The sequence below is a fragment of the Accipiter gentilis genome, chromosome 3 (genome assembly GCF_929443795.1).
Source record: "Accipiter gentilis chromosome 3, bAccGen1.1, whole genome shotgun sequence".
NCBI classification, from domain to species: domain Eukaryota; kingdom Metazoa; phylum Chordata; class Aves; order Accipitriformes; family Accipitridae; genus Astur; species Astur gentilis.
Window position 1 is genome coordinate 3,854,182 of NC_064882.1, and position 27,820 is coordinate 3,882,001.

The following is a 27,820-nucleotide window of genomic DNA, read 5'->3' on the forward strand; positions in this document are numbered from 1 at the left end:
CAAAGTTAACATCCTGGTGATATGATGTCACTTTCTGAATTGGGGGGGGGGGGGGGGGGGGGTTTGTTTGTTTGTTTAAGATGCATGTTGGATCTCGGGCAAAAATTTAAATATGTATTTTCTGAAGCTGACCTCTGTCATGAAAATTAATTTCTACTTAAGCTAACTTTAAGCATATATGCTAATAAATTACTATGCAACAAAAGAATTTCACTTCTGTCCTTACTTGGTTAGACAATTTCCTCTTTCTTCCAATAATTAAAATATAATCAGTTCTTACACATAAAAGTACAAATTTTCACTAAAAAAAAATTACTCACCTCTCCTGAGCATGTAGACAGAAGGACAATATTGATTTACTGTTTCACTTTTACTTTCTTTGCATAAATGTTTGAACCCTCTTTCACAATTGAGAACCATTTTGATTAGTGTAATGCTTTGAGGCACTAGTGGAACAGTTTATGTGGCTACTGTGTATTCACTGATGCACTGAAAATGTTTCTATGTGCAGTGAAAGTATGAAGATACTTAGGCGATGTTCACATCATCTGTTTATCCTCCTAATTTCAAGCTGTGATAATTTCTAAAAGTTTGAAAAGATGATGCAATGCTGAAAAGAGTTTAACAATGTGCCTCCTCTTCAGGGCAATCCTTACAAGCTTCTAATTGTTTGTCTTTGAAAAATAACGACTTCCTCTTGCTTAAAAAAACCCCCAGCCTTATTATTCATGCCTAATTATCATTTTACAATTTTCTCAGTCCTGCTAGCTTTGAGTCCTCTTGTAGGTTACTATAGCTTTACTCAGAGTCTTGATAAGAAAAGTTAAACAAATATGCACTACTATCAGCATGACCTTAATCTATACCAGGTGATACATTTTTATATCTCCACTACTTTCACTACCAAGAGGGCAGATTGGGTATCTGTAAATAAACAAAAATATAATTTTTAATGTACTCTTGATGAATCAGCATTATGAAAACATATATTAATAAAACTATTAGATAGATACACTGTGGTCCCAATTATCATAATTACCCAACTGTGTTGCTTTTTATCTGCTTCACAAAGTACAATATTATTATTTTTTGATATCTTAATTTTATATACAAGATGCAGCCTACTTGACATGTCAGAAATCCTCTAAATAAAACATAAAAGTCTTCATGGAGAAGGAAAAACCCAACTTCTTCCCTGAAGGCACCAAGATCCATGAAATTAACTGTGGCATCTGTTTTAACTCTTGTTCCTGCTGATACTGCAAGATCAAGTGCTATAGCCACCTTGCTTGCAAGCATCAGCAGTTTTCACTTGTATCAACTTGTAAGCTTTGGCTCATTAGCATGGTGGCACCTTTATAATAGTCTGAATACTGAATTAAAAGCATTCGGCTTTAAAACATTACTACCCCCTAAAATTAAATGGCTTTGAAAAACAGGTTTGTATTGTGATTTACTAGTACTGAAATGTGTTTTTGTAGGAGAAAAACCGATCTCATGTTTGCCATTGATAAGGGTGCAAGGCAAGTCAGAAGAAATCCTGGAGAGAGAGAGATATATATATAAAAAAATAATAATTCTTGTCAAAACTGCCTGCATTATTTATCCTGTTTATAATAGAGGTCTGTTATAAATTCCTGAGATTCTTAATAGCAGGAGAGCATGAAACATTTAAAAAGAGTTGTAAACCCAGCTTTAGGGGAAACTAGGTAGTTAAGATGGTTTTGTTCTGTTTCATCTGTTCAGCAGGATTGTCTCCTTATCTGAATTTAAGTGCGAATGAAAGTTTTAAGCAGGTTTATAACACAGTTTACTATGTCTCGTAGGAATCTGATCTTTTTTTGTCTAGTTTTCTTTTAAGGTCAGTATTTGAAGTTGATCACCCTCTGTAGTATTTCTGTATGCACAGTTCAAGAGGCTTAAAAGATACTTCAGAGGCTGCTAATATGCTGTTATTATTTAGCTACCTTCTTTCTAAAGGTTTAACTTCAGAAGCAGGAGTACAAAAAGAGCATACAGTTTTAACAAAGTGAACAGAGTACTGCTGCAGCTCAGAAAAACAAAGAAAATACAATTATTCTTTCTGCTCTTTTAAAGCAATGGAAAAATGAAACAGAGTAATGTTTCGATAATATGAAACAAGGAGAACTTGTTGCTAATACTTTTGTCTTTGGCAAATTCAAGAAAGACCAACAAGCCTTGCTCTTATCAGCTGTCAAATGAAGTAGTAGGAAAAAGTATAGGAACAAAATCAGGATCGTAGTTATTGGGTTGCACCCTATTTGAATCTATCCAGAAGAAAAAAACAGAGTTGGTACAAGTATATCCAAGGCAATTGGGATGCTTCTGACAGTTGGGATGTTTCTGACGTTTTCTGACAGTTCTGTGGAACTGAGCATTGTGATTTACTTTGGAGGGTAACATAACCACATAAAAGATGTAAGGAAAAGTGTAATCATTAGTAGTAGTCTAGAAGCATAATGTATTTTCAAGAATATGAGCTCATAGAAACTGTTTGCAAATAGTAAAGCCTGCAAAACAGTCTTTGCTTTCTCTGTTGTAGCCACAGTGATGCAACATTCAATTTAATCTGATATAAGCTTTTTAATAGGGTAATGATTTATTCTTGACCTTTGGAAAAAGGACAGGAGGAGCCTTGGAAGTATTTCTTAAATTCCTAGCCGTATATATTTATATGTAGAAGAATGATGACTATACATAGCGTAAGGGTAAAATTATACTGAATTTCATTACTGCAGAGGTCATCAGATAATTGCCAAATCTGCTATTCCTTGTTACTTTTGCTGTACCTCTAAGCAAGATTTCTTCAGACTGGAAGAATGCCCCTTTTGCTGTTTGGCATTGGCATGGATTTTTTAAGCACTAAGCGCTAAGCAGATAGCCAATGCATATGTGTAGATTAGTTGCACTGAGTCTGGTGCATCCCAGATGCTTGCAGCTTAATGACTTGAATTGTACACTCTTCTGGGACAGATGAACATGGAATGGCCTGGTCAGAACTACTGCTCTTGCTCTCGTATGGTCTGAAATTCCTCTTTTATTCCCAGAGTTTTGGGGTAGATAAAGAAGAGATTTCTAAAAAACTGAAATGTGGTTACCCTTGTCCTGTGTAGTTGAGCAGTTTGTTGCAGTGTATCACGTGGATGCAGACACGAGTTATTCTGTTATATAAAATAAAAAGTGAATAAAAAATCCTTATAAAAAATTTTGAATGCTCATCCACATCATTATGAATAAGGAAAAGTTCCTTTTACAGTGGAAGCCAAAGAGTAACTAGGAAAACAAAGTGCATCTGCCTATTTTGATCTTTGTAGTATAACAAACAGAAAATTCTGAGTGTAAGTTTTTCAAGGAACTAACATATAAATTAATAAGACAAAAGAGAATCCAAAGTAAAGAGTTTAAAGTCTTTATTTTTGGTAATAAATAATTTTGGTGATATTGCTGATATCTTATTTTTTGCTATCAATCTCAGTGTTAAACTGCCTTTTTTTTTTTTTTTTTTAACTTTGAATATGATCAATCCATGAAATACCAGATCATACTGGATGTTTTCCTAAAGACTCTATTTGCTTGCTTCTTACCTTTCTGTAAAAAAATGTTTTACATTTTAATATTTTTCCAAAAAAAAATTTACATCTTATTTTGCTCCAGAACAAAATGGACTTAGTAACAATATAATTGTAAAAGGTGTTTTGATACAGAAATATGTGCAAAGTGAAAATTATTTAATTTCACAGAAACCTTCTGAAGACCAAAGTGATTAAATGTGACACCTGTATTGCATGTTGTAAAAGAAAATACAAAAAGAAGTGTGGCTCATTAGCTCTTGACACCTCAGAATGTGAGGGACTAAAGAAAGAAACAGCTTAGAAGGGCGAGAAGGGTAAAAAAAGAAAACGTGAATAGCAAGGAGGTGATGATTCTTTAACTATGCCTTTGGCTCAGGAGTGCAGTTTTGGGCCCACCAAGCAGGTGCTTGGCATCCCTGTGTAGAAAGAAGAGAGGACAGGAACTCCCTGGTTTTCTATGTTTAGATTCAACCATATATTTACGTTCCTAACTTCTGCTGAAGAGCTTACCTATTTTTTTTGTGTGTGGTAGATGAGAAACAAATAAAATCTACATACCTAATGTACCTAGTTGAGCACCTTCCAGAGAAGTATTGAAGAGTTTGTGTGAATTGCTCCCCTGAGGGCCGTTATCACTGTCTATATCCTCAGGAAATTTCTTGTGATTATCATCGCTGTTGAGTGACTGAATAATCAAAGGAGCTGATGCCTACATCTTCACAGGTGATGGATGTCAATGTCTTTTGAAAATGTCATGGTTTCTGTTTCCTTGTTTAATAATTCCTACTAAGATATCTATCTAAGTCTCTGACATATTTGGGCTTAAAGCAGTGACTAGGCATTCAGTATTCATTTATTTTATTTTGGTAAGCTATTTACTTACATCAGATATTTAATACAGCAATGCCATGGTGGTAGGGGGAGCATTTTTTAGTTTAATGGACCAGGCATTGTACAGTACTATTATTTGGACTCAGCTCCCCCATGCTGACTCATATTGAAAGAAACAGTATTACGTAGTAATGCAGGGCACAAGTGAAAAATGGGGAGAGGAGTGGCTGTAGAGCAGCCCTGCAGAAAGGGATCTGGGGGTGCTGGTCGACAGCAGGCTCACTGGGAGTCAGCAGCGTGCCCTGGCAGCCAAGAGGGCAAACCCCATCCTGGGGGGCATCAAACGCAGGATAACCAGCCAGTCTAAAGGGGTGATTATCCCACTGTGTTCAGCGTTGGTACGAAATCACCTTGAATACTATGAGCAGTTCTGGACCCCACAATTTGAGAAGGATGTGAAGGTCCTTGAATGCATCCAGAGGAGGGCAACAAAGCTGGTGGAAGGCATGTCCTATGAGGAGCAGCTAAGGGCTTTGGGCTTGTCTAGTTTGGAGAAAAGGAGGCTGAGGGGTGACCTCGTTGCTCTCTACAGCTTCCTGAGGAGGGGACGTGGAGAGGGAGATGCTGATCTCTTCCCCCTGGGATCCAGTGATAGGGCACGTGGGAATGGTTCAAAGCTGCGCCAGGGGAGGTTTAGACTGGACGTTAAGAAGCGTTTCTTTACCGAGAGGGTGGTCAAACACTGGAACAGGCTTCCTAGAGAGGTGGACAATGCCTTTAATAATTTGCTTTAGCTTTTGGTCAGCCCTGAATTGGTCAGGCAGCTGGACTAGATGACCATTGTAGGTCCCTTCCAACTGAAATTGTCTGTTCTATTTTATTTTAAGTCAGTAGGCATTATTTTCATCTGATTGCGAAGTTATGATTCTATTTATGGATCTGTCCACTTACTTTATTGTTTAATAGATTTGCACAAAATATAGTGTAACATGTCTTGAGGCATCAACAGCAAAATTCACAAATTTACTTTCTAGCGTCTGGAAGATAATAAAAACAAATTCTGTTCCGTGGTTTGTAAATATTTTTTTCTTCTCAGCCTGTACAGGAAAATCAGTTTCTTTTAAAGTTTAAAGCCTTAATGGGTTTTTCTGTTTTATTTTTATGTTCTGAGGCTTAAACAGTGATGTTACAATACCATTTTAAATTGCAAATGAAATGCCTTTGGGTTTGGTGGGCTGTCTGTTCTGATTGTAACTTCTTGTATCAACTTGGAAACGGTAGGGTTCAATGTAATTTTTTTAAATAGAAATCTTTCCGCAGCTCAGGTTACTGGCTAATTTCAGAAACTACTAGTTGAAGTTGTACTGTATTTTTTTACACAGAAAGTTAAACTAGATTACTATAATGGCAACTGCTGGCCATGCTGCATCATGTCCTGCAACAGATTCATTTAGCCTTCTTAGAGTCTCATTTTTCACTTACCTGTGTATGATTATCGGTAGACAACACTTTCAGCCGTCTTTGACTTTTTAGCAGGTCTTTAGTCAACTGTGGCAAAAGCTTAAAAGTGGCTATAACCTTTTTGCATACACTGCAGTCCTATAATCACTGCAGAATTAGTGGTGATGCTTTGAATGCACGTGCTCTCGGCTGCTGCTGTCAGGGCGGAGCCAACAGAATGAATACTGTGCTCTTCAACTGGTTCTGCACAAAGTCAGATACCTTTAATAAGAATTAAACACAAAGTATCAATACATGTAAACGAATTAGATTTTCCATTGGAAAGGAACAGGAACACTCATAGCCTGTTCTGCCACATGTGCTGAGGGCTGGTCTGTGGCACTGTGGCAGAGGAGCACGTATGGGCCTCTGTCCCTGGCTGTGATTAAAAGCAAATCCTTAATCCATTTTGGATTTGTATTCTAGGGGGTATAGTAGGAACTGTTAAAAAAACCCTACCACAACACCCAAACCCCAAACTTGCAAATGTGTTAACATTACAGGAAACAATCAAGCTTATAAGTCAAGTTTGCACAGATGTTAAATCAAAAAAGCTCCACAGTGGTCACATTTTAGTTGTCAAATATGACTTAAAGCAATTTCCTGCTGATCTAATACTATAATTCAGTAATTACTGTATAGTATTATTTTAAATAAAGTTATTCTCTATACTTAATGACCTTTTCAAAGTACTTACTACATGCAGTCCTACTTAAAACAATAAAACCACAAATCAGTCTTTCAGGATTAATTTTAAATTATGACAAAGGTACTCTGCATTGTGTACAGTATGTTATAGGATTATGTTATATTTGTCCTTCCTCATAATTATCCTCATAAATATTCCTCTTACTAATCCGTGAGCAGCCATAGAAAATTTTTTTTTGTTGGTAAAACAGGAATTCAATATAAAATGAGACTAAACCAGCATTTTTCATTATTAATTAGCTTGTATATTAAGAAATAATAGCAATCTTGGCTCTTAAAGTAGAAACATATGTTGACGACGTCCATTTGTAATATATACAGACAGCAACAACTGAATAAAAAGCCGAGTCCACTCAAGTATTCAGGCAATAGACAGACTATAGCCTTCAAATTACAACTGCCAAGCCAGGAGGAAGGGTGGGTTTTGTGCAATAGAGTAATGAGGTTTTTCATATTCATTGAAGGGAAAACTGGCCTGACTAAAATCACTGACAAAATTCCCACTACATGGAACCAGGATTTCTGTCTCTTCAATGACATAAGAGCTATGGAGAAACTCTTAAACTTGGACCAGTGACTCTGCAAGTAAATTTTCATGGTGATGGTACCTGCTATTGAATCCAGTAATCTCTGTCTGTACACGTTTGCTGTGCCTCTGCTTCACTTTGCTGAACAGGAGTATGCTGTAGTCTGCAAGTCATTGAGGTGCAATATCAGCATCTTGAAACCAAGGCAGTGAGCCATGCAGACAAGAAAGCAGCATCATTCTGAGCTCAGCACAGTGATAGCAAAACCGTATGTTTTGTGACCGCAGTTGTTTCACGTGTGACTGTCAGTGCCTGTATTTTTAAGAACTTACCTGAATAGCCTAGTGATCCAGCTGGCCCAGTAGAATATAATAGTTTCTTAGGACTCTGTAGTGCCATGTGGATCTTAATGGTGATCATTGTTGAAGGAAGACCCGAGAGTGTAATTTTTACTACTTTTGTGTGACTACTAGACTTCAGATATCACGGTGATATATTTCTGCATGTTTCTCTGTAGTTAATGATGTGTTTTCAGAAAGACAAAATACTTTTAAGAGCACGGCCCACAAAGTGCAAAAGAGAAACACGCATGAAATTGAAGTTCAGTAACATAAAATACAGCTCTGTCTGAATAATAACTAGAAAATTATGTTAAAAATCTTTTGACAGAGAACAGAGGAGTCTATGTGAAAAATTGACATAATTTCACGCTATAAATATTTCTTTCTGCTCTTGCTAGGATATCTTAAAAACTATTATCACTAGACATTTGATTATTTCTTAAAATAATTAAATACTGGTTTTGTTTTTTAACTTTTAAAGCCTCAACTACTGATGCATTATTTTCAGACTCTTTCTGACCAAGTACTGATGTCACTGACAGTTTAAACAATTTCATGAATTTTGCAAACAGTACAGAACAGTGATGCCATTATGAGGGGTAATAGTTGTTTCGAAGTCTCAGATGCAGTGGTGAAGAGGTTCACAGTTGATGACATTTGACAGTTCTTTTCAGCTGTAGGCAGTGGTGCTGATAATCAGCACATCTAGTTAGTTCAAATACCTTTCATGCTTTATGATTAACAAGCAAAATTATAACTGAACAGATTACTGCCTGGCATCTCTAATTGTCCATACTCTATTTGTCTTGAAAGGTCCTTAATGACCATATGGAAAAGCAATGTACATTCTTATTGTATAGATTTTGTCTACAATACAATACATTTCATTGTATAGATTTTATTTTTTTTCCAAAAAATATCTTACTTCTTTAAGCAAAAGTGTTACATTTTTTATTTTCTTTCAATGGACTGTAACTTACAAAATGTCACTTTTCATTGTGAAAAATGTCAACAAAATTGTTTAAACAACCACCAAGATGTCTGTTTATCAGTGCTAGCATTCCCTTCCTCTTCAAAGGACCAAGTAGTTGGTCTAGACAGCACAAAAGTGGGAATGAAATTCTGGCTGTACTGAAATCAGCAATAATTTTATTAGTGATTTCAATATGATGAGAATTTCTCTAAATGTCAGAGAATACACCAGGATCCTCAACACACCCTAATGTCATAAGAAGTTTGCTTAAAGGTATAGCGGTCTTTGTTAGCAATATTAGCTTTGTTCTGTTCTGTGTACTAATGGTGCAGATTTGTGCCAGCTGTAAGTAGCTCCTTTCAGAAACTTCTGTACTTGAAAATAGCCACACAGATAGACTGCATGCAAGTAGGCTGCAATCCCACGCAGATAGACTGCAACTTGAAAAGAGGCATTTCCTAAAATATGTTATGATACCTTATGGTGCTTGGTTTGGATCTGGAGTTGTTTAATGTCACAGAGCACCTCAGTTTACTCTGAGTATTAAAGAACCTCTGTAATACACCCATCTTATATGAGGATTGCAAACATATGAAGATGACTTGATGGTTTTCTTTGGAGCTGGGTCCGTCTGAGAATGACCCTTTCTTATCTGTGGTTTGCACCAGATGAGCTGATGGCTGTACAGATAACACTGATATCTCTCAGAGCTGAGACAGTTAGAAAGTTGGATGTCTCAGTGAAGACTTGGACATGGTTTTGGGACTTAAGAACAGCTGGTTAATGTTAAACTAGCATTTTATTTTGTATTTGGTGTATTTTTACTTTTGTTTCTAGTTTTATGTCTAAAAGCGTGACCTGAAATTTTGTTTTTAAAATTTGTGGATTTTTTTTTTTTTTTTATTACACATGCCGTGGGTTGAGGCCACCAAGAGAGGAACCAGATTAGTTCTACTAACTGTATAGATTCATAGCTGGCTTTAGAATTCCCTTGTGCACAGGTGATTGGAGACCAGGCAAATGCCTGTTCTGTTGTTATTTGCTTCACTATGCATCCACTTTTTCCCATTCTTGGAGACTGAGTACTGGGCTAGATGAGCCTTTGCTCTGACATACCACTGTCACTCTTACATTCTTCCATAACCCACACAGACTGTGCCTTGTCAGGGGCTAAGTTTTGAGAAGTTGGTTCCAGTATTTATAGGCCATGTCCATTTTACAGAAAGAAAATGGCTGGAAACACTGCCTGTTTACCTGGCTCAGGTAAACAGTAAAGTCTCATAAAGAGTGATACAGAATTGTATCACTATCCTGTTGTGTTGGCTACAGCGTGATTTCTTAATAGGGTTTGCAGCTTGTGGTTTGTAAGTTTACACTTATGGGGTAACAAATAGATAGTGAATAGATTTCAGGAGGATCTTGATCAAGCAGATTTTCTCTCCTTGTCCTTTCATAAAAACAAAGTCTGTATTTCCTTGAGACATGGAATTTGCAGATAGTCAGAAATGATCAGGTTCTGCATTACTTTACCCATTTAAATTCTGTGAACTCAAGACATCTCTGAGCCATGGATCAAGCAGGAGGAGAAGGAATACCACAGAAATACTGCTCTTTCCACAGCACTTGCGAATAGCTGCTCTTGGAGACAAGACATAAAACTTGACAGAGTTTGTTCTGACCATAAGCAGCCATCCTCACGCATGGCTCTGCAGCCACTGAACTGTCATCCTTAATAATGAGATGTTACTGTTTTTCTGCATTTGCTGTAGTCAAAATTTTCTTCTGTCTCCTTTTCCTGTCTAGTAAGCTTGTTTTCCCTACAAAGGAGGTTAATGGAATACATTCACTTGCAGTTTTACAGTCCTTTCCTTCTTCCTTTTGCAGATTTTTTGATTGAAGCCTGATTTTCCTCTCTGACAGGCTCAAATTGTAACGCATACCATAGTTCTTGTTCAGCTACTGAACAAGGAACACCGTACGTTTTCCTAGATGCCCTAGGAGGTGTATAGATAGCAGAAGAATGCACTGAGCCATCTGGAGACCAAACATTCATCTTAACAAAAGAAATGCCATCAATTCTTCCAGAGAAAATTTATAGATTTCTGAAATCGTAAGTGGCAGTGTTTTAAGTCTGGATTTCCTCAACATTGTATTTTGTGTTATTGCAAGTGACAAAAGCTACCAAGTCTCTGATGGCCTTGCACATTAACTTCACCGAGTGCTTTGATTTTGTTAAACTTATAAGTAGTCTTCTGTTGCCAATTCAGATAACTTAGTTTCTATTTTTGGTGTCTCAGGTGGCATTTTTTTATCACTGTGTTTAACAAGAGGTCTTTTAAAGAGTTTAGGAGAGTTATTCAAGGCAGCTGGTCAAATGGCAAATGTCTTCTATTTCTTCCCTTGTAGTTTTTGTTCAATTTAAATGGAAAGGCTATATAGATGAAGAACTTTCTATTTTTTTTGCTCACTGACCGGATATGTTAGAGCAGAAAAGCATAGTTTAAGCTTTCCAAAAATGGCATGCTGTTGCTAGGTTCAACTGGATATCTGTATTGTGTCTGCTTGCATGGACCCTAATCTGTAATGGGAATAGAGCAACCCTGGGGTTAGAATTCAGACAAAACCTGTATTACCTCAGTACATCAGTCAGTAGAACAGGTTGAAAAAACTGAATATTTTTATGAAAAAAAGGAAAGCTTTCTTGGTGGAAATTTTTCACTTTTTCATCAATCTGTCTTGAGAATTTTACTTTGAAAGAAGGGTGCCAACCTCTGGAAGACTTATTTTTCTCTTCTCCTGTAGAAAGTTGAAAGCTTTACTAAGGGTAAATCTATACATATTTATTTAATAACTGCTTTATGATGAAGCAGTTTATTAGGACAGCCAGTTCATCTTCAGCATTGCCATTCAATATCTCCCCTGAAGAAAGGTGTTAATCTGTCCCTTAAATGTAGAGATCACATCTTTTCTGAATGTTGTCATCCCCTGCAAGATAGTTCAGTGACCATTAACTTAACTCTGGAGCCATTTCTTCTTATACTGAACGTGACATGGTCTCCATTTCTGGGCCACAAACTTGGGGTGAAGGAATATAGGAAAGCACATAAGAGTATATTTGCACTGTCAATTAATGTAGCTCATTGATTTGCTCCTTGGCTCTTGTCCTTGTTTGTCCACACTCAGTTCATTGCCAGACTCTCTGCTGAGGTGGAGTAGCTGTTCCCCTTTCAGATATACCTCTGGGAATAGTTTTCTCCATGGACTTCTTCCTGCAGACTATATGAATGAAAAAGTAGCAGATTATAGTCCTTTAACTTGCAAAGTCTCCCACTGTACCCTCCAACATTATTCACACACCCACATGCCACACCAGTGCATGCTTCTCATATCCTTCTTATTTATAAAACAGCACTTTGAACATGTTTCCCCTTCCTCTCCAAAAATAATAATTGTAATTCAGTAGAGTCACTGAGGGTCACTGTTGGTAATGCAGGATTTGGGGATTTAAAAGATCTATATGCAATAACCGTGTCAAAAATTACCAAGGCTAAATAAATTCTTATCTCTGTGAATATTCATATACATCTCATAAAAATTCTCTGATCTGTATCAGACATTCATGAACAATCCATTTGGTGTTCAGTGCATAGACTAGCAAAACATAATTACACTTTGCTAACATATTTCATGTATGCACATGTACACATTTCAGATATTTGTATCCTAATCATGTCTTTTTTTAAATCATTACTGTCTTAATTTTTCCTTCAACTTCTGATTAGTGAATTTGTGTGGAGACACAGCTGCAGATTACATTTAGTTAACTAGAGTTGTGATTTTAATGAGGTGGTGGTACAGTGTAGTAGAGTTTGCATCTCAGTGGATGTGATTCTTGTGCTGGGGGACTGGGTCCACTGGTTTAATGGATTGACTGCCATAGTTTCCTTCAGTAGTAGAGAAAGAGCTTGTCTACCTCTGATGGCCCCACTTTAGGAAAGACACAAATAATTAGCTAAATTGGAGTGATTCCACCCTCTCAGTCCTCACTGAGAGGTCTACAGGCAACTGTGTTCTTTACTGTGCAATTGTAAGTGATTAAGAGCAATGTTAGTAATTAAGCATTCAAGAAGGACACAAGCAAATGGTTAGGGTAAGTACAAATTGGTTTAAAGCATCAGATCATAATCTAAATACGAAAAGAAGAAAACTGCTGCAATGCCAGCCTTAAATCTGTCAGACTTTAGTGGGATCCAGTGTGATGTAAAATTCCTTTATGCCAGATACTTGCAGGACAGAGTTTAGTTGATTTCTAGTAGTCGGTGATTGTTCAGCCCAATGTTCTATTCTGCTATCCTTCCCTGCAAGAGAAAAGGTGCAAACCAGTAGATAGTCCTACCAAGGCACAACGGTAATTTTCTCTCACAATAGAAAGGTGCGTCAGTCCCTTCCAGGTTCTGTGCACGGAGTTACCTGGTGTGTTAGACCTTTGAAGCCTCTTATCAGCACAGAACATTTCTGATTTCAGAAAATGTCTAATTTGAAATATTGAAATAATATATATATATTTAAGTTTTCTTTATAAAGAGCATTGTTAAATGATTTTTCATCCTTGTCTACTAGGTTTCAAGAGGTTTTATGTCAAATACAAAAAAAGTCTTTGTGGGACCCTGTCAATCTTGAATCCTTGAAACTGAATTCAGGAAACTACCTCACCTTTGGGTACGGTTGGCTGGAAACCACTAAGAAAATTGCTGTTCTGTCCCTATTTGATGCTTTCTGTATCTTCTATTATGTGAAATACTGGCTTCAAGTGAATATGTAAAAATATTTGGGGACGAAAAGATCTTAGAATATAACACATTACAGTGGAGTGTCTCCTTGCTATCTAACTTTTTTTGCTGACTATCTAGCTTCGTAAGTATGCAATTTACAGATTAATAACATCATTTTCATCCTCAGAAATTAATAGTTCAGAATAACAGAGCATGATGAGAAATGATAACCAACACTAAAGGTTAGCAGCAGTTAGCAAAGGAAGCCTTATATATTGAATGTCCTCCAGAAAATAAATTAACAAATTCTACAATAGGTCCGTGATACTTCTGGCAGATTAAAGAATTACTATGGTCTTATTTAATTGCAATGTTTTAATAAGTTTACATATTTTAAGTTAAAAACAGTATTTTAGCACATAAATTCTGTATATTGTGGTTACTACTATTTTTCCTGCATTCAGAAGTGGTCATTATATTTAAATGTGAAATCTTTAAAACTGTGAGGACACAAAAACATCAGATTTATTTTATGAAAATGTAATTTAATTGAAATAATTTTAAATTTTATGAAACATTAATCATGAGCAGAATGTCTGTATGAAACATTAATTTGAGGCAGTAAGAATAAGCAGCTGCAGTTCCCTGATATGGTATCTGCAGCATTTGTATTAATTATCTCATAACATAGACTAACTGAAGTAGAAAATTCATTATGTTTAGTTAAATAGTAAGGAAATCAGAATGCTTTTATTTGTTACTTTCAAGGTATCTTCCTAAAATCATTGGCCCTAGAGGTAACAGATGGCTAATAAACTTCATGAGCTTATAAAAATAGAAATATACATATAAAGTTTTTCAATTTACAGACTTTTTTTTTTAAAAAAAGTTCCGATTATACATATGGGACTGTAAAAAAGATGACTGAAGTGACCGCCCCATCCTTTAGCTACAAGTTTGAATGGCTTTTTGTCATTCTGCCAAATTGTTGGGTTTTGCGACCGCATTTCTTTTTGCCATGTGTTATTCTTCCAATTTGTGTCAGAGATGATACAGAGCTAGAAATGCTGCTGTATACTGCAGGAATTGTAAGGCCATTTGCATACAATTTTAGTTCCGGTGTTCTTAGACATTTAGAGTTAGCTAAATGAGGACTAGCCCTTAGTCTGGAGCCGGGAATTTTCAGTTCAAGCAATCAGTTCCTCAGGACTAAATTCATAAACCTTATGCAGAATGGCAGCTCTGCAGAGTACTGACGCTGAATAGGTATGCTTTATAAAATGTTCCAGTTTACTTTAATAGATACTGTCTTTAAAGGCAGCACTGAATTCTAATGACAGTATTAGGGTTACCATATTTTCACACAGGGGCCCCTGGAAAAGAAACACGTTTAAGTGCATGTGCTGGATGTGCAGTTACTCAGAGCATCTCAGATACATAAGATTTACTGTGCAACCATACAGTAGTACATGAATGGTAGGTAATGCATTGCAAGGGCATTAAACTACATAAGCATCAGGTGTGGACTGCTCTAAATAGTCCTTCTCGCAGATTGAGTTGGAATTGCTGCGGTAGCCAGGTTTCTGGATGTCTAGCAATCCTGAACAGATGGTTGCAGTCCTCAAGTTACAGCATGAGAAAACGCTCTTGTACTTTTTGGGGAAGACAGTATAGAGTAACAAGATAGTAGATAGTAGTATATTGTACCTTTTAAAGGGGGGTAGTCTTTCATGTAGTGAGGAACCTTCATGTGAATGGCATGATGATCACAGGACGTGAATGACCAGACACTGCCATGAGCAATCTGATGTAATTAGACCTCCTTTCAGCAGAGGGTAAGAGACTGAAAGACTTCTGGAGTTCCCTTCCAACATAAATAATTCTGTGATTCTGTGATCATGTGCAGTGGTTCCAACACATAGAAAAAGTTGGAATGATCAGAAGTATTACTTTAGCATACACTGATTGCTAAGTTACCCATCTCACATGGAGTAATTCCTAGTTTGCTGTAGCAGGTCGTTGATGTGTGCCCTGGTCTTCAGATTGTCCATATGCTCTCTGTATATTTACTTCTTAGTTATTTTATTATATACATGAATTTATTAATATAGTTCTCTCTGATTGTATGTGCTGGGGATGGTCTTCTGCGGTTCTGGTTGTCGGGGGCCTGTATCTTGAAACATGCGATAGCGTTGTGTGGCAAGCGCAACCACATGTTGTGATAGCAGAGTACCACATTGTGTGCCGTCTGGCAGGGCAAGGTACTTCATATCTCACTGAAACAAAGCCTTAATCTTGCTCCAGCAGCTTAATCCCACTGGCCATATCGTCAGTAAACCATAGTTTTCAGGCTAACTGGTGTACTGGGTTTGTGTGGCAAGGTTTCGATAGCGGGGGGGGCTACAGGAGTGGCTTCTGTGAGAAGCTGCTGGAAGCTTCCCCCATATCCGATAAAGCCAATGCCAGCTGGCTCCAAGTTGGACCTGCGGCTGGCCAAGGCCAAGGCCATCAGTGACAGTGGTAGTGCCTCTGGGATCACATATTTAAGATGGGAAAAAAGTTGCTGTGACACAGGAACTGCAGCTGGAGAGAGGAGTGAGAATGTGTGGGAGAAACAGCCCTGCAGACACCAAGTTCAGTGAAGAAGGATGGGGGAAGAGATGCTCCAGGCACCAGAGCAGAGATTCCCCTGCAGCCCGTGGGGATTTTCTGGTAGGACTTGCGACCCTGTGGGGACCCACGCTGGAGCAGTCTGTTCCTGAAGAACTGCAGCCCGTGGAAGGTACCCACGCTGGAGCAGTTCGTGAAGAACTGCAGCCCATGGGAAGGACCCACATTGGAGCAGTTCATGGAGGACTGTCTCCCATGGGTGGGACCCCACGCTGGAGCAGGGAAAGAGTGTGAGGAGTCCTCCCCCTGAGGAGGAAGGAGCAGCAGAGACAAGGTGTGATGAACTGACCCCAACCCCCATTCCCTGTCCCCCTGCACCGCTGGCGGGGCAGGAGGTAGAGAAAATTTGGAGCAAAGTTAAGCCCAGGAAGAAGGGACGGCTGGTGGGAAGGTGTTTTAAGATTTGGTTTTATTTCTCATTATCGTACTGTGATCCGATTGGTATTAAATTAAGTTAATTTTCCAAAGTCGAGTCTGTTTTGCCCATGATGGTAGTTGGCGAGTGATCTCTCCCTGACCTTATCTCAACCCACGACCCTTTTGTTATATTTTCTCTTCCCCATCCAGTTGAGGAGGGGAGTGATAGAGTGGCTGCATGGTGCTTAAGTTGCTGGCTAGGGTTAAACCACAACACTGGCCATTAGTAGATTCGGGAATGGAAGTGTCATATTATGTTATGTTACATAAAGACTTTAGGAATATTCTGGCTGGGGGCACAAAAGCAGACAGATCAACGGGTGAGTTCTACACTTAAATTACTGTTAAACAGTGTGCTAATAATTTATTTATGTTTGTATGAGCTTCCTTCATAATCGTCAGTCCTTGTGCTCTTAGAATTGAATATTGAACCGAGATCTGTTGCTGAAAAGCAGGGGAAAGTATCTCTTCCTGAAGTGAACAGAGACTCATGTTCTATCTACAGCCTCATGGTCACATATATTATTGTGGGATGGTACATAGTGTGAGGTCTGTTTATCGCTGTTGGGTTTTTTTTTATAAATCACCTTTTAACCATTCACTTAACAAAAGCTACTCCTTAATGCAACAGTATCTCAGTGTGCTTATTATGTGAATATGGTAATGATTTACACTTGTTAAACTACAGATAATTTTACATATATGGCTCTGTGTGTTTATGTAAAAAGTATATACTGTTAAAATAACCTATATTCTGTTATGTCAGAAACCAAAAACTGGTTTAAATATGTTAGGGAATACAATCCGTTATGCTAGTCCCAAAATATGTTCCACATGTCTTTATAGCTTTGAGTAGCACTATTTTTACTTCTTCATCAATTAACTTGAGTTGAAAGGCACTGAAAGAACACATACTGATTAGCATTTTCAAATATTCTACTTCCAATCAGTAAATTATATTCAAATGCCACACAAATGGTAACATTTACTGTATGTGAAAACAAATTGAACAGTTGGTTCCACCTAACATTAAAGTAATATTTACTATAAAGATATTTCTAGATTGGGTACCTGTAAGTTTTCAGATCCCTTCATTTTTTACATATCTATATACGTTGGTTTTAAAAGACAGTCAGTTTTTATTAATTCATGACAGGAGACTCCAGTAACCTTTGAGCTAGTGACTGGATTTCACCCTATACAAATTCTCTTAATGGCTACTAGAATTGATTGTAATAGCAGGAATGCCTTGCATTGGCATTAGATAAAAACAGAAGTACTTGTTGGGAGGTTCCTGAGTGAATTCATGTGATTTAGTATGCATTTTTTGATTACTGTCTAACCTTCTACAACATTTACTGTCTGTCTTTCACCATAAAAGATTCGTCTCCCAGTCTATCAGGTGAAATAATAGTCTGAATAGATCTGCATTACCTCATCTTGACCTGTTTTAAATCAGTACAGACCAATGCGTACAATAATTTCAGCAGCATGTATCTTTAGAAGCTGATCACCAGGATGGAGAGTCCCTAAGCATATTCTAGCATGCATCAACCCATTAATTAATGTATTTTTTCATCATATAGCATAACCCTGAGCAAGCACGTTTCAATGGCAAATAGCGTTCTAGTGAATGGAGTGTTAGGCTGATCCTCTCTTGTTACAGCATACAAGGTATATTCACATAAATCCATGTGACTTAAAGTGGAATGCTGACTCAGGAACTGTACTGAGACAGTACAGATCAGAACCAAAGCCAAATGTAGACACTTTCAGTAAATATACCTGATTTTCTTATGTGACTTAATGATTTTACTTAAGCATAACTCAGGGTTACATTGTGCAGCCCAGCTCCTCTGAAAAAAAACTGTGTTTGTAACTGTAATATTGTCTGAATGTTGTTCTCTGCTTCTTACTAGTTTCTGAAAGCTACTTTTTAGACTGAACTCTTTTATATCTGTTCTGTGTTCATCTGAATGTTCTTGGAAAGTTGAACAAAACATTGATAAGTTTCTGTGTGAGTGGGAATTAAATTGTTTATTTTACTATTTTAAAGGTTATTTTACTACTTCTTTACGTTTTACATGTCAAAACAGGAACAAAAATCTGAAATGTGGTAAGTGCTTTTAGGAAAAACTTCCATATAGTTGAAGTTATTTGATCTAATTGTATCTAATATGTGGAAGATGTTAGAAAGGATTTTATACTTTTTTAATAACCCACTTGATAAGAATCTTCAGTTTGTCTGTGTGTGTGTGGCTGACTCGATACATGGAACATGAAATAGGATTCTTTCTCTAGTCTGAGGCCCTCAGTTTATTCAGAATGTACAAATACTGCCTTAGTAATTTTGGCCACAGTATAGAAATATGACTTTATTATGAAACAAAAAGTAAGGAAAGATTCCATAGTAATACAATATTATATTAAGAAGTAATATGGTATCTGTGTACTGATTTGATATAGAAATGGTCAAAGAGCTGATAACAAATACTAGCAGCACCAGTTTTTATTCTTTGAATAACCTAACAAATTCTATTAGTTTCCAGCAATTTTAATCATATATGTTCATGAGCACTGATATATGTGGCAAAAATCAATGCATTTTCAGCATTACTTCTATATACGCAGCATTCTTTTTTTTGCTGGACTGAATGTGTGAGCAATTAGTAGTCTATACTCATATTTTGTGGGGGCAGAAATATCTCTTGTTACCAAAAAATTGCCAGACCATAGTGACTCGGGTACGGTGAAGTCATTGCTGACTATCCTCTAAGTATGTATTTTTTCATAAATTATTTTAGTAACTAAAAACCCATGAAGAAATGGAGGTAGGTTTGTCTAACTTTTGATCAACTCTACGTGGTCTGTGCTTCTTAAATAAAACAGTAACGTATTTATCACATGTATTCTTTTGATAATAAATTGGCTGTTAAGTAATCTGAACTTTGTATATTTTGTTTTATTGTCTTTTCTTTCTTTTGTGCTATGAAAGTTGGATGCTTCCTACTTTTGACCAGAGGATATTTTAATTTCAAAATAGTTTTCAAATAATTTCAGACATGAACTGTATTACCTGCTCTCTGGTTCACTGAAACTGTAAAATGTTTTATAGAGTAAATAATCTTACCCTAGGCTGATGGACAGTGTAACACCATTGTGCTGTGATCAGTCTACTACTGTACAAGCCCAGTTCAAGGTATCGGTGAAGGGAGAGAGAGACTGGGGCGGCAGGCTGCAGCAGGAGCAGGATCCTGTCCTGAATTGCCAATCCCATGGTTTCTCTCGAGATGTCTCTGCTACTCCCGTGGAAGAGATAGGGTAGTGAACCAGAAGTAGTGCCGGTGACGGCTACTTTCCTGAAACAGTAATCTGTGTGCACCTGAGACAGGGACAGGAATGAGAACAGAAAGCTGCTACGTCCTCTCCCACACCTACTTCTTACGGTGGCTGCATGTTATCCAGACATCAGCCTCTTCCTTTTCCAGGGCAGGACGCATAGCAAATTGAGAGGACAAGCAGAAAGCACAGGATGTTTTCACGAAGGGCAAGAAAAGAAAAGAAGAGTTTATCCAAAAGCCTCAAAACAGTGAATCATCCCCATGTCTCATTTAACCTTGCTTAACATTAAAGCTGACAGGCCCATCACCACCTCCCCAAAGGTCTTGTGCTACTTTCTGGACTTAATTTCCCCCAATTTTTTTCTTTTATCACCAAAAATATTTTCTTCCTGAAAAGAGGTTTTGTAAAAATCGGACTTTTTGCAAGGTGATAAGACTCGAGACAGCTCTGTTCAGCAGGTTGGTAGAGAAACATAGATAATTTTAGGCCATATTTATTAATATTCAATAGTCTGTTTGGAGGTTGCACTACATCTATAAGTTCTGAAGGCAAAATTTCCCCCCTAGACTGTACCTAAGTATGGTACTTGCCCTGCAAGCCAGAAATTGTGCTGTTTTCATAACTTGAGAGTGACTGCTTGATGTGCCACTTAAAATTGTTGCGGGGTGGTGAGTAGTCTGATCAGACTGATCCAAATAGAAAAAAGTGTTAAGCTTTGAATCAACATTAAACCAAGCAGTATTCATGACGTATTAGGTTATGGTAGCCCCTATTCTTATGAATAAGTTTGAACCATAGTTGTAAAGCAGAATTGTACAAAAAGTTGTTCAAGCATAACAATGATCTTGAATTGTCCTGGAATTTGCTTTTAGCTATTCATGCATTACCATACAAAACCACTTTAATGGAAATTTGTAAAATGCCGTTTCTGCCATATAACATTAGAGTTACAGTTAGTTTTGCAATTTGCTATGCATACATATGACAGCTGTAGAGCAGCTTCCAGATTATTTTCCCAATGTAAGAACATGCAAAAAAGCTAATCTCTGGGTTTATGTGTTTGTAACTGAACATGGAAGCAGGTTCATACAAGGTGGACTGTTTCATGTACTGTGTTAATGCTAATTAAATTTATTTGGATTATCTTTGAAATATCAATCATAATATATTTAGAAGTACAACATTTGAAGCAGTAAATATATTAATGTTTAGCCCCAAGCCTGAAAATATTATCATTTTAGATTTTTCTATTCATAGAAATATATAATTTTAATGAAGAAAATCTTATGCAAATTTAACGTTAAGAAGTTGACTTTCTAGATGCCACATGAATTGCTACATATATAAAATATAGTGCAAGCACCATTGTGCGTGAAGAAAGAAGTCTATGTGGTGGTTCTTGTCTGTCAAGTTTTGGCAAACGTCTGTATTGAGATAGGACCGGACTGGGGTTTTACTACCCAATTTACCTTTGGGAAGGTAAATCCTTAATCAAAAGATTAAGTTTTTTCCTTTGAGAACATTCCTTTGTCAAGCCACTAGTCCTCTGCTTCTCTGTGTTACCTGATGGGGTAATGAGTGCAGCTTTCCTGCCACTTGTCGTGGTTTAAGTAGTCCAAGCACCTTGTACCTAATAATTTACGAAATGGGACGTCTTGGCCCAAAGGTACTCAAATGCAAATCTCTAACTATAGAAATAGCTGTACTACTTTAAGGAGCTATTTGCCACTACTAATACCTTATGTTCTTACATACTTATGTAAATCTGTTCTCTGCTTTGTCATTTTCCAGTATAAAATAATCATGTTCTAATAAGGTCTCTCTCTTTTTTAATAAGTATTTTAATTCTCATGTCAGGATAGTACTAGTTTTTTTTCACCAGTAATCACAACATAAAAAACGGAATTATTTTTGTCAGATTCCTTTATGTTTCTTAAATGGTTCAAACAATATAATGCAACAATATTTAGAGAGGACCATATACAAGAGTAACCATAGAAGTGAACGAATACCGAAATCAGATGATAAGGAATTAACTTTAAGTAGTCCCAACCAAAACCACTTAACAAGAACCATAAAATGAAAAATACATTCTTAATTATTTTTTGTTTCTTCTTATTCTACTGTTTTAATGCTAGGATAGCTAGATCTTGAAAAACATTCTGGAAAATAGCAAATATACTGGAATCTGAAACTTAAATTTCTCAATGGAAAATTCCAAAATAGAGAAGAAAAAAAAAAAGGGGGTGGGGGGAAGGGAGGAGGGGTGGGAACAAAAAAAATAATTCAATGTATTTTACTTTCTAGCAGTCAAAATTAAATTGCATGATTAGTTGTTATTTAACCAACTCAAAATTTTAACATATTTTAAGCATCCTGTGGAAATGAAATGATTGATAGAAATTTTCATGGCAAGAATTCTAATTTGCTGTCTCGTTCTACCATTTAAATCTTTTTCTGAGATGCTAGTGAATGATCTAAATGTTCTTTGATAAAAAACTGTGATACTTAAATTTGAAACATGAGACATTGTTATAAACCCATGCTTTAAATCCTTGCTGAGAACACAATTTGTCCATGTAAATTATTGTGTGGATTAGTGTAGTTCTGGTGCATCTCGTGTATATTTCCCATATAGAAGACATCTACTTTTACTTGACATATTAGAAATGTCATGAACCAAAAATTCACTGTGCATTTAAATTAATAATACAGTAAATGTCATTACCTGCCATGTTTGAGAGCTGACTCCGGCACTTCAGTAGCTACAGGGTATAAAATAGGAAGATGACAGTTTGAATCAATCTGGTTTGCATTGTCTAGATTTTTGAAGATGATCTATTCCCACGATAAAGTTATCAAAATCATTAAAATGAGCAAAAATTATTACAGTTTTCTCATTCGTTGTTTTGAGATACAACCCATAATTTAGATTGTCAAGCAAAGTTTGGGAAAAGGGTTATAAGATGTTGAAGTTGGAAGAATGCCCCTAATCTGAGATCTGGTATGGGATGTGTCTGAAGCCCAAAATGTGCCATATGTACCTTCCATTTTGAAAGGAATGCAATTCACAGGAGCACAGAAAATGTCATTTTGTGTCATATTGTGCATGGCAGTGGCTAGTACCAGATGCTGAAACAGCAAGCTCTATTTTATTCTTATACCTAATAGCTAAAGAGGCACTATCTCCTTTTCTTAGGACTTTTTTACACCTTAATGAGCTTAGGAGATGATCCACTTCAGTGTGTCTATTTGGCTGCTTCTGCAGGAAGGAGGAATTCATACAGTCTCTCCATCATGCGGCTGCCACGTGCATCCTTCTGTTAGTGTTATTCAAGCTAAGCTTTTACTTGTAGCCGGCACTTCCTCATGCTCTGCCTTTAAATATATATATATATATATATATACACACACACACACACACACATACATATCTGTATGGTTATATGTGTCTGTCTGTGCCTGGAAATGAGCTTATGTGCTGGCTTTTGAGTAGATCACCTCAGCATCAGAGGTTAATCAGAGTAGCAGTGCATATGGACAAGTTAGAAGTAGATGAAAATAGCCAGGTCAGTGCACCACATTAATGTAGCTATGTTATTTCTGGGACCTGTAGTGGTATTACACAGTATTGTGCAGGGTAGATAAAGCAGCTAGATGGCAGGTCAAGTACCCCTAATGATTGTTCTGTGCTCCATACCCTATGATTCTATTCTAGAAGTCTTTCTCTTAAACCAAGTGAGGTTAGTTAGAGAAGGGAAAAATATAATTCTATTTCACCTGAAATGGGAGGGGAATTGAAGAGCAGCAGGCTGTCCCAAGTTAATACCTGATTCTTTATGCTGACCTGTCAGCTGGTGCAAGGACTGGTAAAGGAAGGTGTCATTGTAGCAAACGGTAGAAATCCCACAAGTTTGAATTATGTTGTGTAATCTCGGCTCAGGAGACCGTTTTCATCTAGTTGTTGCAATATGCCATTTTTGAGCATACGTGCCCATATACCATTAAAAAAAATATTTTCACCAGTTCCGTATCAAATTATCAGAAAAAAATTTGTTCCGTTACACAAGAGAAAAGCACAATACAAGTTTTATTAAAATGTCAGTTCATAATATGTGCAAATGTATGTATAGATTGCACCTAAGTCTTGCATGGAGAGAATCAAAATCTCAAGAGACTTCAGCAAAGAATGAATAAACAAATGCTTAGATGCCTGCTGTTGTACAGGCATTGATAGTTGTTGGCATAATGACATGTTTCAATCTTACTCTAAAATACAAACAGGTATTTCACAGTATTCAGTTTCATAAAGTGTGCTGAAGGCTATGTCACCAAATATTCTGGATTGCTACATAATAAAGGAAAAGTAAGCTAACTAGAGATTTATTTTCAAGAGCGTCACTGTGAAGCTCTGCTAACTTAGGTATGAGCTCTTCAGATGGTAGCTTAGTCAGTTACTGGTAGACCTGGAAAACAATCCTGATTTGGAAGTGGTGACTGTTTTCAAGGGCAGTGGAAGGTATTTTGTTACCTAGGGAAGCATTTATGCAGTGCCTTTCCTGCTTTTGTCATCTTCCAGATTCTGTTATTTCTCTTCTCTTCTCCCAGCTTCTCTCAAACACATGAAATAGGAAAACAAGAGTTCTGGAAGGGCTGTCTGCTTGCTCCAAGCATGCCTTTTTTTTGTCTTCTCGAGCAGCTTAATAGTGAAGGTGAATAGGGCTCCTCACTGCACATCTCTTATCTGCTTCTGCTGCTGGCTTCGCTACCAATTACCAGCACTGTACAACACTTCAGCCAGTCTGCTGCTAGTCTGCTGCTCTTGGTGCTACAGATGGTCTCTTTGGCCTTGCGTGCTTTTTCTACCTTTGCTGTTTCTGGTCAAAGAAGCCATCCTTTCTGTCACCAAGCGGCTGTACGGTTGCTTGTTTGCAGTAAGGTGCTTACGAGTGTTGGCTTGTAAAACTACGTTCAATGAAATAAGCTTTCAGGACATACTTGAAACACTTCGTCAACCCTATTGCCTCTTTTCATGCTTCAGCATAGGAAAGCAAACTGGGTGTTCCTGCATTATCTGCCTAAATCACAACTGTATCTCCAACTTGTTCTGGTAGGGCTTTCGTTACTCTTGCCTTAATGAACGTAGAAATGAAACTCCAAAAGACTGTCATGAGAATGTCCGCCATACAGCTTCTTCTACAGTAAGATGTGAAAATATCTGTGCTAGAACTTTTTCTAGTAGTTCGCAAAGGATGTTTTTAATTTCTAGATATATACAATTCTATAATTGCTTTACACATCAGGCATTTATTTAGGAGGACCTTAATTAGGTTTTGAAGGCATAGCTAAGTAATGAAACTGAACTTTATGAATTGAAGAAAACTGCGGAACATATATGTTCATATTATTTTATATATTTTACCTTTTTTTTAGCATAGTTTGAAAAGTACTGTTCCACACCCAGGAGAAAAATATTAAACAGCTCCGCATTTTGTTTTTCAGTGTGCAGTGACCTGGAATTCAGGGAGGTGGCAAACAGATTGAGAGACTGGTTTAAGGCACTTCATGAAAGTGGAATTCAGAATAAGAAGACTAGGATTGTTCAAAGGCCTGAAAGAACCAGTAAGAGATTTCTACTTATCTTTTTTGATGTTCTCTTTGATACTTTTCTGTGCTTTTGTATTTCCATTGCTAAGACTTGCCTTATTCTCATGTGCTTTAAATAGGCATGTGTATGAAACCATAACTTTGTGCTTTTCTAAAGCTAATTTCTTATTTATGCCTTAGTACTGATATAAGATGTTCACATTAAACTTTCAGTGTTACTTGGGAGCACTCTTGTTTGTAAGAATGTATGGCAGCTACCATTCGCAATGCTTTCGTTTGTGAATGCTATCAAATTGTCTATTTGGTAGAGCTTGATAATCAGCTGCTATATAAGGAGACAAAACAAAACAATCAAATAGGGATTTTGAGCAACTTTTCCATAGAGAAAAGTGAGTTGCTGAATGGCCAGCCCTAAGAAACAATGTACAGGAGCTGTAGTTATGTGTGACCCATTGTTGCTAGTTGATGCCACTGTGGGTGCTGGTATGGAAAAACACATGGAAAAGAAGCTTGGAAGTAAAAAGGAATTTTCAAGGATATTCTTCAAATTGGAAAAGACTGAGGAGTACTAATGAAGTGGAAACAGTAGGGGGCATAATTTGTTTTTAACCCTCTCAAATATTTAAATAGGTTTTTTGTTGTGGAAGGTAGTAAAGTTTTAAAATGTAATTATCAAAGGGCTTATTTAAAATAGCAATTGAAGTGTGCAGTAATAGTTTCAAGAGTGATGTCCCACCGTGAAGGAGAGTAAAATTAGATTCCTTAAGCCGTTAAAACTTTACCTTTCATTAACATGAAGAACAAGCTATGAATTCCTCCAGAGTTTGTTTCACAGAACTTGGCCACCACTGGCTGCTTAGCTTACTTCCTTCATTATTAACTTTTTAAGTACTTGTGATTTTTTATTTTTTTTTTTTAGCTTTTGTTTGATTGCTATTTGTAGCATTACTTTTTCTTTTTTCAAGAAATCCATTTATTTCATTTAATTGGAAATGTAATTTCTTTGTGTGATTTTTCATGCCAAGGAAATATGAATAATTCTGTAAAACACAATGAATTAAAGATGATTCTGTGTTATCTGGGAATATTTCTCTTAACATTGACAAAAAATGTTTCTGAGGTAAGGTAGTAATACAGTAATGTCACTTTTTATTGATATTGAAAAAAACACATTTAAAAACATAGATTTCCAATTTACATTCTGGTTGGTGCCCATAACTGGCATGTGATCTGCTTCTCATCCAGTAACAAAAACAACAGAAATACAAAGTTTGCAGCTCTTAAGTAAGCATTTATTGTATAGTAACAAATAAAAAGTATCTAATAATACAGCTAGTGTTAGCTTATCACTCAGTTAAAGGTCAGCTGAAACACTGCATAGGGTCCTGTTTCTTGCTGAATACTCACTTTGTTGAGGGTAACATGCTGAATAAGTAAGGTCAAAAATGCAGCACAGCTTTTTTGGAAGCCTGATAATACAGTAAAAGTTCAAAAAGAAATTTGGGCAATGATAAAAGAAGCAACTGTACAGCTAGCAAGTACTACAGCATACAAATAAAAAGTCAGTGTTTCAAGTAATTCAGTTCTATGTAATACAGGAATGTAAAATTCATAATTAATACTCCGAATACATTGAAACATAGTGCAAGCACAGAGTTCTTAAGAGGGTGAGATTTTTCCCTTAGATATTTTCCTTGGCTTTTTTTCCTTAAGCACACAGGTGTCATTGATAAGACGTAGTATCTATACCTGAGACAGATATTTGTATCATGATGTGTATGTGGATATATTATACTCACTGACATGCAGTCAAGGACTGTATTTAGGCTTAAGATCTAGGATTTTAATGTGTGACTAAAAATGCAGGAGTGTTGTGGATTTTGGGACCTTGTCAATTTTTGGACCTAGTAATATGTTCTGTAATCCAAACTGGTTGGTTTGTTTTCAAACATCAATGGTCACTTACTATAACTTTAGCAACACCTGTAAGATTGAGTGGTGTCTACCTAATGTTGATTTTACATCTAGTACATCCTAAATGTTCATGTTTTGGCACTTCATGTACAATACTGAAGATAATAGGCATCTGCTTAGATTATGTAGACCAAAGCAGTTGTGAGATATGTGGGTATTTTTAGAACAGATTGTTCAATTGCATGAAGCACTTTGGTCTGTGAGGTCTGTGAGCATGAGGAGCTCTTCTGCAGAAAATGTTATGGTCTCATTCTGATTAGCTTCCTCCAAAGTTTTGGGGTCTGTGGGATCTTTTCCACCTAACCTGAGCTAGTGATGGAATCTTTCTAAGGCAGGTAGAGAGATGTATTTGCCTTTAAAAGCCTTCAGATGAGGATCTTTACAAATAGAATTGTTCCAATTGAGGGGAAAAAAATGGGTTTCTGGCCCAGTTTTCAGAATATCCTTTTGGAAGCCTTCAAAGTCATGAAGTTCTCTCCTTTGACAATATAAAGAATTCACACGTACTTTAGGAGGTACCTCAAATTTTAGGCACAAGTTAGACTGGATCCTACCCTATCCGTTT

The 27,820-nt window shown here is 36.9% G+C and overlaps 1 protein-coding gene across 1 annotated transcript in view; it reads left to right on the forward strand.

The window, feature by feature from the left end:
- SPOCK3 (SPARC (osteonectin), cwcv and kazal like domains proteoglycan 3) overlaps positions 1 to 27,820 on the forward strand; it is a 221,862-nt gene that overhangs the window by 173,824 nt on the left and 20,218 nt on the right. The window contains exon 7 of the mRNA XM_049833886.1: positions 25,177 to 25,296. Within this exon, the coding sequence (XP_049689843.1) occupies positions 25,177 to 25,296 (120 nt within the window). The remainder of the gene's footprint in view (positions 1 to 25,176; positions 25,297 to 27,820) is intronic.